Raw genomic sequence first — 12,728 nt, 5'->3', positions numbered from 1 at the left:
TGTGTTCAAGCTCATGCATATATTCACAAGCAGTCCGTGGGGCTTGAGAAGAGCATTTCCCAGCGGGATTTGCTGCTTGTGGTCATGACAATGCGGTGGCCATACTGCGCGGCTGTTCATGTCTCAGCTGGCCAGTACATTTTTTTCTTTATGTTATTTTTTTCAGTTATTGCAAAACCATCTCTCTGCCCGTACACTACTTATCCCAAAGTGCAATCAGAGCACTCCCATTTGCCAGCTTGCATAACTTTCTCTGGTGATTTCTCCCGGCTTGTGTGAAATTCGATTGTATGAAACCATCTTTAATCTGAACAGGAACTGTTTTGCCCCAGCAGTTGTATACTCACTATGGTTAGTGCTCAGTTGTTGCTTACTTACTCTACAAATTATTCTTCATTCACTGCTGTAGCCTGAATCTCATTATGGGGCACCGGTGTGCTCATAATTCCTAGCATATTGACTAACTTGTACTTTTTACCCTGTTTTTGTAAATGTAGAGGGACACTGCCTATATTTCACAGGAGGTATTTCTGTCTTAACATTTTGTCTTTGTTGGCTCTGCATTTTATTCCGTAGGAAAGTTCAGAAGCTTACGCATGCATTGGAAGTAGCTTCCTGCATTGCATCTAAGCAAGTTTTTTTAATTTTTGAATAGCATTTTGATATTTCATTATTGTTACATTTGAGAAATATTTTAATCATTGGTCTCAAGTGAAAAAGAGTACAAGGAGACCGTATTTTGGAGGATGTGCGTGCAACACCTCGGAGTTACTGACTACACAAGTTGAGATTTCTGGCTTCAAAAGCCTTGCAACTTGCCTTTAAAGCTGCAGGATTTTTTAACGTTGGTGCTTATCTTGATGGTAATTTAGAAACTCCATCGAGCAGTTTTAAATATAAATACTTCCTAAATATGAAAGGAAATGAGTTCTGTGCCCTTCAGGCAGTTCTGAATACAAGCTACAATGCAATTGTTGTAGCAAGCAAGCGGCTCGTGGATTTGGGAAAGCATGAGGAGCAAGTGACGCTTCTCAGTGCTGAGTTAGGAGTAATGTCACCCCCTTTCTCCAGTTTTACTGTGGGACGTGAGCTTTGTGTGCTGCAGGGGAGCCAGGCAGAGCGAGAGATTCCTCCAGGGTTAGTACGGTCCTGGACAGCAGAGGATCGGTTTCTTAAAACCTGATCCATTTTGGCTCTGCTCTTTTACTAGGCCTGAGGGGGCGAGGAGGTCTGCTGTTAATTCCTCAAGTCTTGGTTATCTGTCAGCAGGCAGATATACTTTCCTGTCCAAGTGTTCCCGTTGTCCTGCTAGTTTCTGTTACACAGAATATATACGTCCTGCTGGGGACCTACAGAATTTGTGACCAGCCCTTGCCTGTACACAAAGCACAGGTGCGGATTAATGAAAGACTTGCAGCTTCCTATGACATTACAAGGTAGTAAAGAGGATTTACAGTTCATTAGGATCCTCCCCCATCCTTCCAACCATTTCACGTATCTCTTCAGTGTTTTGGTGCCGTTCTCTTATTTAAGGGTCCGGGGTGTTTTACGCCATGCTGAAACTTGGGAAAGGCATTTGCTGGGGGGAGATTTTTGCCTTGTGTTCATGGCCCCCACTTGGTGAACAGCGGTTAGCTCTCCTAGAAGTGGAGCCCAAATTATTCTCTTCAGTAGCCCACAGAAAATCCAGCTCCTGTAGCTCCTTTGCTGTCAAGCAGAGCATGTCAGTTCACATTGCTTTATACCAGCTGGAGATCTGGTCCAGCGTGTTGACAGATGCAGGGGGCAGTTGCTGTGGTGTATTTGTTAATTTAGTTGGCCTGAAAGGACATGTGGTGAGAAAACTTCTTCATTCTTACTCATTCTCTTTTTTTTTTTTTTTCTCAACAGCTCTGAAAAGTCCAGCTGCATTTCATGAACAGAGAAGGAGTTTGGAGCGGGCCAGGGTAAGATGCAATATGCTCTTCGAGGTTTTAGGGAAGTCAGGAGGAGTATGTCTCGTATTTTGGGCATCCTGTAGCTGTTGATGTGATGCAGAAGGAAGTCCTTCATGCTCTGGATGTAACACAATGCTGTGCAGACACGGATGTATAGGATGGGCTGTTCTTCAGCTTCTGTGTGGTGGTGGTTACCCCTCAGTCAACTAGTTGTGCCTGAAAGCCATTGGATTTTTCCTGTAGGTCCATAATATTCTTCTTCCCCACCACCCAGTTACTTTACATTGTTATTTATGTCATATTATGCTGTATTATGTTATGTAAACTTAATTGAGAAGATCCCAACACTGAAGTCACACCCACTTCTGGCTCTGTCGAAAGAGGAAGCCAGGCCTGAGCCAGGCCTCACACTTCGTGTTGCACCTTTGCTAACTGGGGGTTTCTTGATTTCTGTTCCTCAGAAGGTCTCTGGGGACAGTGGTTTGTTGTTTTTTTTTCTGATTGGCCTACAGGGGAAATAAAAACTCGTATGACTCTGGGCTAAGTTCTGTTTTAAAAGTGAAAGCAACATAAGACTAAAGAACAGCTGTGATGAAAACCTGTCAGACAGCGTTGCCACTTTAAACTTGATGGAAAGCTTGGAACAACGAGTTTTGCGTTACGACCAGTGTCCCAAAGGCTTTATTTCTTCTTCCTCATTTAATAAAACCTTCTTACCAAGCTAATATTTGGTGTGGGCAACCGAGCAAGTATGGTGCAGTTTTCTGACTGGCTTCCATATGAATTTCCTGTAAGACCCATTCCGCTGGGCAGTACTCAGCAGTCTGTTCGCCTCTGCTCCCAGATTCCCGTTGCTGGATGTGTGCAGGGTAACAGGCTCAGCCTGGGCAGGGTCATCTCCGTGCATTGCTCTGTAGCACATTCTCCAAAGACAGAGCTAAAAGCAGCTCTGGAAATGAAATGGGTCTTGTCATAGCATTTAGATTTTGCCTGCCAAGGGAGTGCATGGGGTCTTTAGCTTAACAAACAGCTTATCCTGAAACAAAGAAGAGTATGCCCAAACCACAAGTCGGCATCAAATGCCAGCAGCATATGAAAGTCTTTGCTGTGAACATTGGAACCAACATGTCTGTCCTTTAATGCGAAAAGAAACGTCTTGCGTTTCACCCTGACACGTTAGTGGTTTTGCATAAAAAGCAAAAAGAGGGCTTCGGGTCCTGAGGAAGTCCTTTCCAGTTTCTGTTCCACAGGGCAGCAGAACACTCTTACACTGAGGGGATGTCCAGTGGGAGGTCATCTTCAGAATAAACTCACTCTGTGGGTGCCTTGGGACAGAAAATAATGTCCCTTTGCTGGTCAGTGTTTACTGAGATCTCAGAAGCAACTAAGGATGGTTGTTTCTCTTGGTTGTGCTGTCCCAAGATCACCTCACTCCTGTGCCTGATCAACTAAAACTGGTTTTGCTTTTCTGTTTCGCTGCAGACAGAGGACTATCTGAAACGGAAAATCCGGTCCAGGCCAGAGAGATCGGAGCTGGTTAGGATGCACATTCTGGAAGGTATGGCACACATGAAACGGAAGGACATCAACCACAAACGTTGTCTTAACTACTTGTTTAGTAGCTTTCTATATTGCCTCTGGACCCAAAAATCTTTCCTGTAGTTGGGAGTTGGCAGAAGATCATGATTTCTTGGGAGGGATCCAACAACCTTTGCATGGAGATTCTCAGAAAAATCTGTTAGGTAAACTCAAATTGTGCAGTTTTGTGCAGCTGAAACGAAATGGAATTGGTAGAGATTGCTCTTCTAAGGGAAGACACTGTAAAATATCCAGAGTGGGAGTAAGGCAGATCTGATCTAATTAATATGCACCTCAGTTTCAGAGAGGGAGTACTACCCTGCTGCTGAGTGCCACATCTTTGGACACACCTGAAAGGGAAAAGGTGAATGAGAATCAGGTGACATTAGTTTGGGAGCAGTGAATTTGTCCTATTCTAGAGTCACGGGAGCTACTGTAGCATCTTTATAACTTCAGTATATGTAATATCTGTAATATATCTGTAACATCTTTACACTGTGTAGTTATCTAGCGTTATCTGCAATTATTTTCCTGTGCAGCTATCTATCAGTGTCTACAGTTACCTTTCTGAACAGAAGTCAAATACTGCTAAAGTGCATAGGTTGACCGTTGCTGGATTGATGCCATTTTATTTACTTTCCCCTGAACAGAGACCTCAGCCGAACCCTCCTTGCAGGCTAAGCAGCTGAAGCTAAAGAGAGCCAGGCTGGCAGATGACCTCAATGAGAAGATAGCGCAGAGGCCAGGCCCCATGGAGCTGGTGGAGAAGAACATCTTGCCTGTGGAATCCAGCCTGAAGGAAGCCATTATAGGTGAGGCCAGAGGAGGATCTTTGTGGAAGGCGTTGCCCACACGTGGCTATGATTTCCTGTCATTTCACCTGCCTGCTTAAGGGAGTGCGAGCCCATCGTTGGCCTTGTTTTCCTGTTGCAGAATCGCAGCCTTTTAGCCCCCAGGATTCTGAAAAACAAAACTCCCTCTGGCACAGATAGTAGTACAGAGTCATTAAATTATGTGTGTGGACATTAAATTATGAGTGTGGACATCCTGGAATAATATGAAAGTCTTTGCATACCCTGAAGGCTTGAAAGACTGCTGTAGCTTGCATTCCCTGGATTCTCTCCTTAAAAATCTCTCTGGGTATAACACATCAGCAACCTTGGTCAGGGAGAACCCACTGACGGACTCAGATCAGGGAGAGGAGACAGAATATAAACAGGTGTGATGAAACAAAAGCTGTCTGTGAACTTACAAACTTCAGAGAATTCAACCCCTTTAAAAATAAACCAGAACAGATGTAAATCATGCCAGCGCCATTCCAAGGGCTGAAAGGAATGCTGAGGAGTAGCCTGCCCACTGCCTCAGCAGTGCTCTTTCCCATTTCCCCTGGGCTGAGCAGTCTGCGTGTGTCTGTGGTTATTCGTCCCCTCAAACACACACAGCTACTTTAAAGACAAATGGGACACAACTGTGAGCAAGGCCACATACTTAGCATGAAAAACAAAAAGGACAGTGCTGTGGGAGAGCCTGGCTTCACTGCTGCAGAAGAAATAACTGTAGAAGAGAAAGAGTGAATTTGTGAACTGGAGTGTTAAGAGATGTGGCTTGCTTCTGACTTTGAGAATATCACATCTCCCTGGATTTCAGTTGTTCTTGTGTTAGGTGCGAAAGATTCCTGCTTACCAGGTTTATTTTGAGATAAATTGCTGCTTGTGGGACATGCAGGCAGGCAGAACTGCTAACAGCACTCAGGGCCACCTCTTAATCCATAGCCCTTGCTGCTTGTAAGACTGGAGAACAATTTGGGATTCTGTCTTGAAGAGTGATTCTATCTTCCACCACCTAGGATGAACACCAAAGAAACCATGACTCGGCCTTAAACTGCCTGCCTGACTTTTTTCCGTGGTGCTGAATGATCAGCAAGTAGGCTGATTGTTTGCTGATCCCACGGTTCTGGGTTTGGGCAGGGTTAAGTTGCTGATGTTGTACTTCCTGATCTTGTCTTGCTGGTTCACCCCAGCATCGTTTTATTCTACTGATAGCATCGTTTTGTTCTACTGATAGCAGAGACGAATGTAAACACTTCAGATGGATCCACGCTGGGCTTCATTCTCTCATTTTTAGCTGTTGCTTTAAGCACTGCTCAGACACAAGTCTCTCCATGCCTTCAATATCTTTATGAAACATCTAGGGGCAAGTGAGATAATTCCTTAATTCTCTTTTGAAGCCCACAGCTGGTGTTTGTCTTTTCAGTTGGACAGGTGAACTACCCAAAGGTTGCAGACAACTCCTCCTTTGACGAGGACAGCAGTGATGCCCTCTCCCCCGAACAGCCAGCCAGCCATGAGTCCCAGGGGTCTGTCCCATCGCCGATGGACTCGCGGATTTGTGAGCCTCTCCCTAGCACCACTGGCACATCACTAGCTCAGGTGAGGACGGGGGGGCCTCCTGCAGTGCCCTGGAGCTTCACAGCCACTGCTGATGTGTGGCAGAGGGTCCTGAAATGTGAGGGTGTTAGCCCTGTGTGGCACTGATGATGCCCTCTGGTTAGAGGTCCCTGTAGTGGTGCCGTGAGGGGAAGGGGGACAGCCATTATTTGGTGATGCAGCCTGGGTTTGTGCAGCCAGCGCTGGCAGGCAAAGCTGGGGGATGCAGCTGTAGGATTTTGATTCCTTTTCTGCCCTAAGAAGTTGTGCTGCCTCTCAGGAACAACTGAAGGAGTGGGTTAAAGGATCCTCATTACTGACTCGAAACCTGTGCTGTTGCCCTTTAAGTGGGCACTTCCCAGCACCCTGTTAAAATACTTCCTTCCTTGATGTGCATGCATTATGCCTCTCTCTGTTCCTGCAGGGTTCATCCCAGTTGCAGATCAGTGCGGACTCCAGTGAAACACTTTTCCTACCTGAACAGCCCCCCCCGCCTCTGCCACCTCCACCTCTCCTGCCCCCCAGTCTTACCAATGGAGCGGCTCTTCCTGCTGCCAAGCCCCCTCCGACGCTCATTAAGGTACGGTTTGGGATGATTTCCTCGTGGGTGTAGTCTGAGAGAAAGTAAGGTGGTTACTCTGAAGCAGGTTTGGAGCTGGAAGTGTTATGTGAACAGGCACTAAGAAAGGAAGGCTTATATACTCACTGGTGTCATCCTCTGATCCTATTTGTAACCTATTTAAGAGGTTCTTCTGGTCCATGAGCTGTTCACCGTCTGTAAACTGGGTCCTGAATGCAAAATGTGTTGAACCAATCGGTATTACCTAGAAGAAGAGACACTGACTCTGCCCTGCATGGACAAATGGTGCTAGGAAGGATGGATTGCCACCTTTCTGTGACCTGCCTTAGGGTGCTGCAGAGCTGCTGTGGGTGCTGTGGCTGTAGTACTGCCCGACTTAGAGAAGCATGGAAAGGCCCTGAGGTCAAATATGGAGAATTTTCAAACAAAAACCCCAGCGTGCTTTCTGGTTTACCTGGGGCGTTATTTCAGTGTTTCCATTCTTATCTGCTTCCTCTTTTTCCCCCGAATAGCAAAGCCAGCCCAAGTCTACCAGCGAGAAGTCTCAGCGCAGTAAGAAAGCCAAGGAGTTGAAGCCGAAAGTCAAGAAGCTTAAATATCATCAGTATATCCCCCCGGACCAAAAGCAGGACAAGGGAGCTCCTCCCATGGATTCATCCTATGCCAAAATACTGCAGCAGCAGCAACTCTTTCTCCAGCTTCAGATCCTCAACCAGCAGCAGCAGCAGCACTACAATTACCAGACCATCCTGCCAGCTCCACCAAAGTACGGGTCCAAAACGCCAGCTCTCTCTTAGGGACGGGCTTGCGCAGTACAGTTAGCAACAAATGGTGTTCTGGGTGGGAGCTGTGAGCCTCGGGTTACGGTGGGCCTCAAAAAGGGCCAGCGTCAGGAGGCTGGATCTAGCCAAAAGCATTGGCGTGCTTTAATGTCTGGGGTGGTGCTCGTGTTTCTGAGCGTGTGTGACTGTGGACATAGATACCTAAATCCCCTCGACTGGCTTCTCGTGCACTGAGGGCCTCCAGTGCCTTTCCACCTTGGTTTTGATGCCCGTGGCTTTTCTTTCGCTGCAGGCCTCCAGGAGAGCAGCAGAGTGGTGCCAGTGCCCCTGCCGTACGCAATCTCTCTGCCACAGTCAGCAGCAGCTCCTCGGTGTCCTCCGCTTCCAGTGGGCTGATGCGACAGAACAGCAACGCTGCAGTGGGCAAGCCAGGCCCTCTCCCTGCCAACCTCGATGAGATGAAGGTAAGCGCTGGTGCTGCTGGCAGCCCTGGGAAACTGCACGGCCCTTTTTTTTTATGCCATTGTCTGTGGAGGAGTCGACACTGAGCGATGTTGCTGAAAAGGGCTGGCGTTGCTGCCCCGCAGTTTGTACCAGACATGCGGGCGTGTTGGCCTGCAGGGGCTCGCCTGGCCCTCTCCCAGTGGTTCTGGTGATAGCGTGTGCTGTCTTAATGTTGCCCTCTTCCCCCTCATCAGGTGGCAGAGCTGAAGCAGGAGTTGAAGCTGAGGGCCTTGCCTGTCTCGGGCACCAAGACGGACCTGATTGAGCGTCTCAGAGCCTACCAAGAGCAGAACGGTGCGGCCGGCCCCGCCACCCCCACTCCCAAGCCCAGCACTGCAGCCATTCTCCCCAAAGCTGCCGAAGTGGTGGTGGCCTTCCCTGCCGCCAGGCTGAGCACGGGGCCAGCCCTGGTCACCACGGGCATTGCACCAGCAGAAGTGGTCGTGGCCACGGTCACCAGTGGCAGCGTGATGAAGTTCGGCAGCACGGGCTCGACTCCTCCCGTTTCTCCCACTCCTTCTGAGCGCTCGCAGATGAGCACGGGGGACGAGAACTCGGCCACCGGAGACACCTTTGGAGAGATGGTGACCTCACCCCTGACCCAGCTCACCCTGCAGGCCTCCCCGGTGCAGTTTCTGGTGAAGGAAGAAAGCTCCAAACCTTCCTCCTGCAGCGTGAGCGCGGCACCCAGGGCCGAGCGGTGCAGCACCGGTAGCAGCAGAGACGCAGAAGTTAGGGACAAGGACCAGATGCTGCAGGAGAAGGACAAGCAGATCGAGGAACTCACCCGCATGCTGAAGCAGAAGCAGCAGCTGGTCGAGATGCTCAGACTACAGCTGGAGCAGGAGAAGCGCTCTCAGCAGTCCCTGCCGGCCCCAGCGGCTGCGGGAGAACGAGCCGCCCTCGCCCCCAGCCCAGCAGCGTTCGGCATCCAGGTGAAGAGCGAGAACGGTTTCCTGAGCTGCCCGTCCGCAAAGCCATCCAGTGGCCAAAGCGACCAATTCAGCCCCGCGCCAGCCGCCAGCCAAATGGACACTTCGAATCCAAGCCCAGTGCCAAAGAAAGCCGTGATGGTGAAGCAGGAGGTGCCAGCCGCGGATGCGGAGCCGCCGTGCCAGTCCCACAGCCCGCGGCTCTTCCTCGGCCAGCAAGGGAGCGCCCTGAGCGACCTGATCAAGGGCAGCCCGCCCCCCACCCTCATCACCGACTCCACCGGGACCCACATCGTGCTCACCGTGACCAAGCCGAGCGCCGAGAGGCAGGGCCTCTCGCCCCACGGGAAGGCAGGGAGTAGCTGCCCGGCCTTGCAGGTAGGCGAGGCTCAGGTCCCGTCCCTAGGGTCCAGGTTACCACGGGATGACTTATACATTGGGAATTCAGTTCAGTAAATACTAAAATGGTACTTTAGTAGGTGTTTTATTGCTCTGACAGTTCCTGGCTTTGCAAAACAGAGCGGTGTAAGTAAATCTTTCATGGTAGAAATCGTTCTACCACTTTTCGACAGAACAACTGTGCCCATGGTATTAGAAAAACGAGGATGTATTTCACCTCTTGTTCTTCACTGAAGTGATAGATAGATCCCCTTGTCTACTGAGAGCTGAAATCAGGCCCTGAGAACAGACATTTTGCTTTTTGACTGCTCTTTGTTTTAATGCATGTCGATATTTCGGTGCTAGTGGAGCCTTTCATCAGACATGATGCACTATTCCCCTCTTGGCATGGATCCAGCACTTAACAGAAGTGTTCTGAGTGCTTCTTCCAGGAAGAGATAAATATGTTTTATGGCATAAGTTAAACTCCAGCATCCTCCGTGGTATCAGAGAAAATTTCCATTCTCTGCTGCCACATTTCTTGCACCTCCAACAGGGCCAGTGGCAGCACCCACCATCAGGGACAGGCTGCATTTGCTGCGTAGCTGGTGAGATGCAAGTCAGCCAAATGTCAGCCCCGGCTCACCCCACGTAGTCAGGGATAGGTCCCGTGCTAGGGCTGCCAGCCCCTGAGGGAAGTCACAGAGCCCAGGGAGTTCGAGTGGCACCACCTCCTCGTGTAGGACACAGAATCCCACCCCAGTTTGATTTCTCTCCCTGGTGAAACAGAACGATTGACTTCATTTCCTAAAGAGTCAGGAAAGCCAGATTTAATACACCCTTTAAGAAACTCGAGCCTTGCTCCCTGTTGTGCCCGGGGAACAGCTCCTCACCGATACCCTCTTCTTTCCAGAGAGTACAATCATCGCCCGCTAAAACTTCCAGCCAGCCGCAGTGTCAGCTACCTGCAAGCACTCCTCAGCAGCCCACGCAGCAGAAGCAGCAGCAGCAGCCCACGCAGCAGCAGAAGCAGCAGCAGCAGCCCCGAGGCCTAAACCAAGCTGTCAGAAAGGTAGCGTGCTGCCTGCTCGTGTTTCTGCCTTGTTTTCCTTCGCTCCATGCCAGGGTTTGTAGCAGTGGTGGGAAGGGAGCGCACACACACACAGAGTCCTGGTGAGACCATCATCACAGTGAGGTCTCCCAGCACCTTCTCCTGCCGCTGGACAAAATACCAGCTGGAGGTTTAGACAGGAGCTTTCTGTCAACTGAAAATGATGACAGGCACCGCGGGCAGCCTTGGTTCTCAGCGGTGTCCTCAGTTCTTGAAGGAGCGCTGCTGAAATGAAGAGGTGGTTACTGCATGGAGAGAGCTGCCAGAGGGTGGTGTGGGCAGGAGCTTTGCTCTGAAGGTGGTGTCTCAGCTTTGAGAAGGGCAAAAAGATGTGGCCTTTACTGTCTGGTACAGCTGAACGTGCTGTATTTCTGTTCCTGTGCCTTGAGCATGCCTGTTAGTAATGTCTTTGTGAAGTGCAACATGGGATCAAGAAAGGGAGCACCTCTGCCTTTACCCCTCCTCCAAGTGACAGCGCTAAAGAGCCCCTGCTGTGCCCACCTCATGTCAGGCATGACTTAGCTCGCTCTTTCACATGTAAATAAGATGAGAGAGAGAAATACTTCTGTGAAGCGTTTTTAGAGCTCGGAGGATCATTTCTGGGTCAGGTCCTGGGAAGGATGTGCAGGTAGGAGCCCTTCCTAGTGTAGTCAGAGTGGGATGGCCCCTTCGCAAAGAGTCGGTGCCTTGGTTCGTTTTGAGGCCTTGTGGAAATGCAGCAGGTAAACGCAGGCACCATTTCCCCACAGGCTCCCTGAGCTTGTGTGCTGTGCTGCGGAGGGCACCTGCAGTGACTCTCCTCATCCTTTTGCCTCCCTGTAGGGTCAGAAGCCAGGCCTGCAGGTGGTCACAGGGCAGCAGCCCCCCACCACATTGTCTTTCTCAGCACCTCCAACCCTGCAGCCCTTCTTCCTCAACGCTTTCCACAAAGGGTCCCTGAAAACTGGTGCTCCTGGCAAGGCCGGCCAACCCAGTGTGCCAAAAAAGGTACCCCCCAGCCCGTCCCAGTGGCCGCTGCCACAACGCTGGGGTTTCTAGCCCCTCTCACGTGGAGAGCGGCCCCCAGAGCAACTCTGGCAGCAGGGGCTTGGGGTTGCTCCTCTCCAGGCGGGCCGCAGAGCAGGTGACCAGGCTTTCCAGGGAAGCAGACGTGGGTTGGATCACTCACAAGCCCCCCGGCCGCACTCGAACATTTCGTACGGGCAGCTGGCTGCTGATTCATCTGGCAAAGCTGAGTCACCAGCACCGCTTCCTGCAGCGCTTGGGGCTTCCTTTGGAGAGCTCCGGTACCGCTCGGTGCTCTGGTGCTCCCCACCCACCCTCGGGCCGTGAGGTTTGCTGCCTGTCAGGCCCCATCGTGTCGCCAAAGCCGGCGCTGCAGGGAGAGAGGTGGGGGAAAAGAGAGGTCCCGGCTCCGTCGCGAGTGCGGAGGAGGCTGAACAAAGCGAGGGAAATGCCTTCTCTCTCTCTCAAATCCTCGAGGAGTTCCCCCACGTGGACAGATGAAGCTCTCCCCAGCCAGGAGCAGCCTGGTGGTGGTTTGTGGCGTGGTTGCTTTGGTATTAAAAATACCAGCGAGAGCTTTCCAGCTGACAGGGAGGGGAAGTCTGCCTCACGCCCCCGCGGTCAGCGCGCAGGGCACCGAGTACACGGAAGGAGCCGGGCTGCTGGGAGCAGCACGGCGCAGACCTCGCCAAGAGAGGGGGGTGATGGTCTCTCAAAGCAGCCCTGAGCTTTCCCCTGATCGTTCCTTCTGCCTTTGCTCCTAACAGCCCTCATCCCAGCCTGGCTCTCCTGCTGCCCCCTCCCCAGCCCACATGGACCTGGAGCAGCAGCAGCAGCAGCAGCAGCAGCAGCAGCAGCAGCAGCAGCAGCAGCACACGTCGCTTTTTGGAACTCCTCCACCTTCTCTCCCCGTGCCCTCGGTCCCAATGAAAGAGCCACCAGGCTATGAAGAGGCCATGAAGCAACAGCCAAAGGCCCAGGTGAGAGCAGTTCTCCTGTTTCCCTTGGAGAGCAGGTGCAAAGTTGCTGTCGTGAAGCCCTTTAGATTCCTGATTCGGGCCAGTAAAAGAGAACGGAGACCAAACTGTCCCTTTCTGAGCCCTCTTACGGAGGGCTCTGGTGCCGTGCCTCTGGCTGCTCCCTGTACAACAGCAGCCCCACCCCTGGTGCCTAGGGAGCTAACCCGTCCCTCTTCCTCCCCAGGAGAACGGCTGCTCCAGCCAGCAGATGGACGACCTGTTCGATATCCTCATAGAGAGCGGAGGTAAGGAGATGAGGCGGCACTTGCCAGCCCTGGGGCTTCAGCCTGGAAGTGGCAGCGCGCTGATGTGCTTGGCTGTCACTGCTCTTTGCTCCCGCATCCCTGGCAGGCATTAAAGCTCCCGGGGAGACGCCAGCCAGGCATCGGTGTGCTTAAAACGCTTTTTGGTGGCTCTGCTGCATCAAAGCTGGGCACATCTTCCCTGCCACACCGGCCACAGCTTCAATTCCCTGG

At 51.2% G+C, this 12,728-nt stretch overlaps 1 protein-coding gene across 2 annotated transcripts in view; it reads left to right on the top strand.

Moving 5' to 3' along the window:
- Window positions 1-12,728, top strand: part of MRTFA (myocardin related transcription factor A) — a 73,008-nt gene that overhangs the window by 58,314 nt on the left and 1,966 nt on the right. Inside the window, exons 3-14 of one of the 2 annotated variants that reach the window (XM_082776660.1) lie at window positions 1,891-1,946; window positions 3,420-3,495; window positions 4,166-4,327; window positions 5,769-5,944; window positions 6,366-6,521; window positions 7,034-7,287; window positions 7,596-7,767; window positions 8,002-9,117; window positions 10,031-10,189; window positions 11,051-11,215; window positions 12,001-12,213; window positions 12,437-12,497. In XM_082776660.1, coding sequence (XP_082632786.1) covers window positions 1,891-1,946; window positions 3,420-3,495; window positions 4,166-4,327; window positions 5,769-5,944; window positions 6,366-6,521; window positions 7,034-7,287; window positions 7,596-7,767; window positions 8,002-9,117; window positions 10,031-10,189; window positions 11,051-11,215; window positions 12,001-12,213; window positions 12,437-12,497 — 2,766 coding nt within the window. The remainder of the gene's footprint in view (window positions 1-1,890; window positions 1,947-3,419; window positions 3,496-4,165; window positions 4,328-5,768; window positions 5,945-6,365; window positions 6,522-7,033; window positions 7,288-7,595; window positions 7,768-8,001; window positions 9,118-10,030; window positions 10,190-11,050; window positions 11,216-12,000; window positions 12,214-12,436; window positions 12,498-12,728) is intronic. The other variant, XM_082776661.1, reaches the window with a different exon arrangement.

Source organism: Aythya marila (assembly GCF_965140915.1).
Source record: "Aythya marila genome assembly, chromosome: 1".
Taxonomy (NCBI): Eukaryota; Metazoa; Chordata; class Aves; order Anseriformes; family Anatidae; genus Aythya; species Aythya marila.
This window is presented reverse-complemented; position numbering and strand designations above follow the sequence as displayed.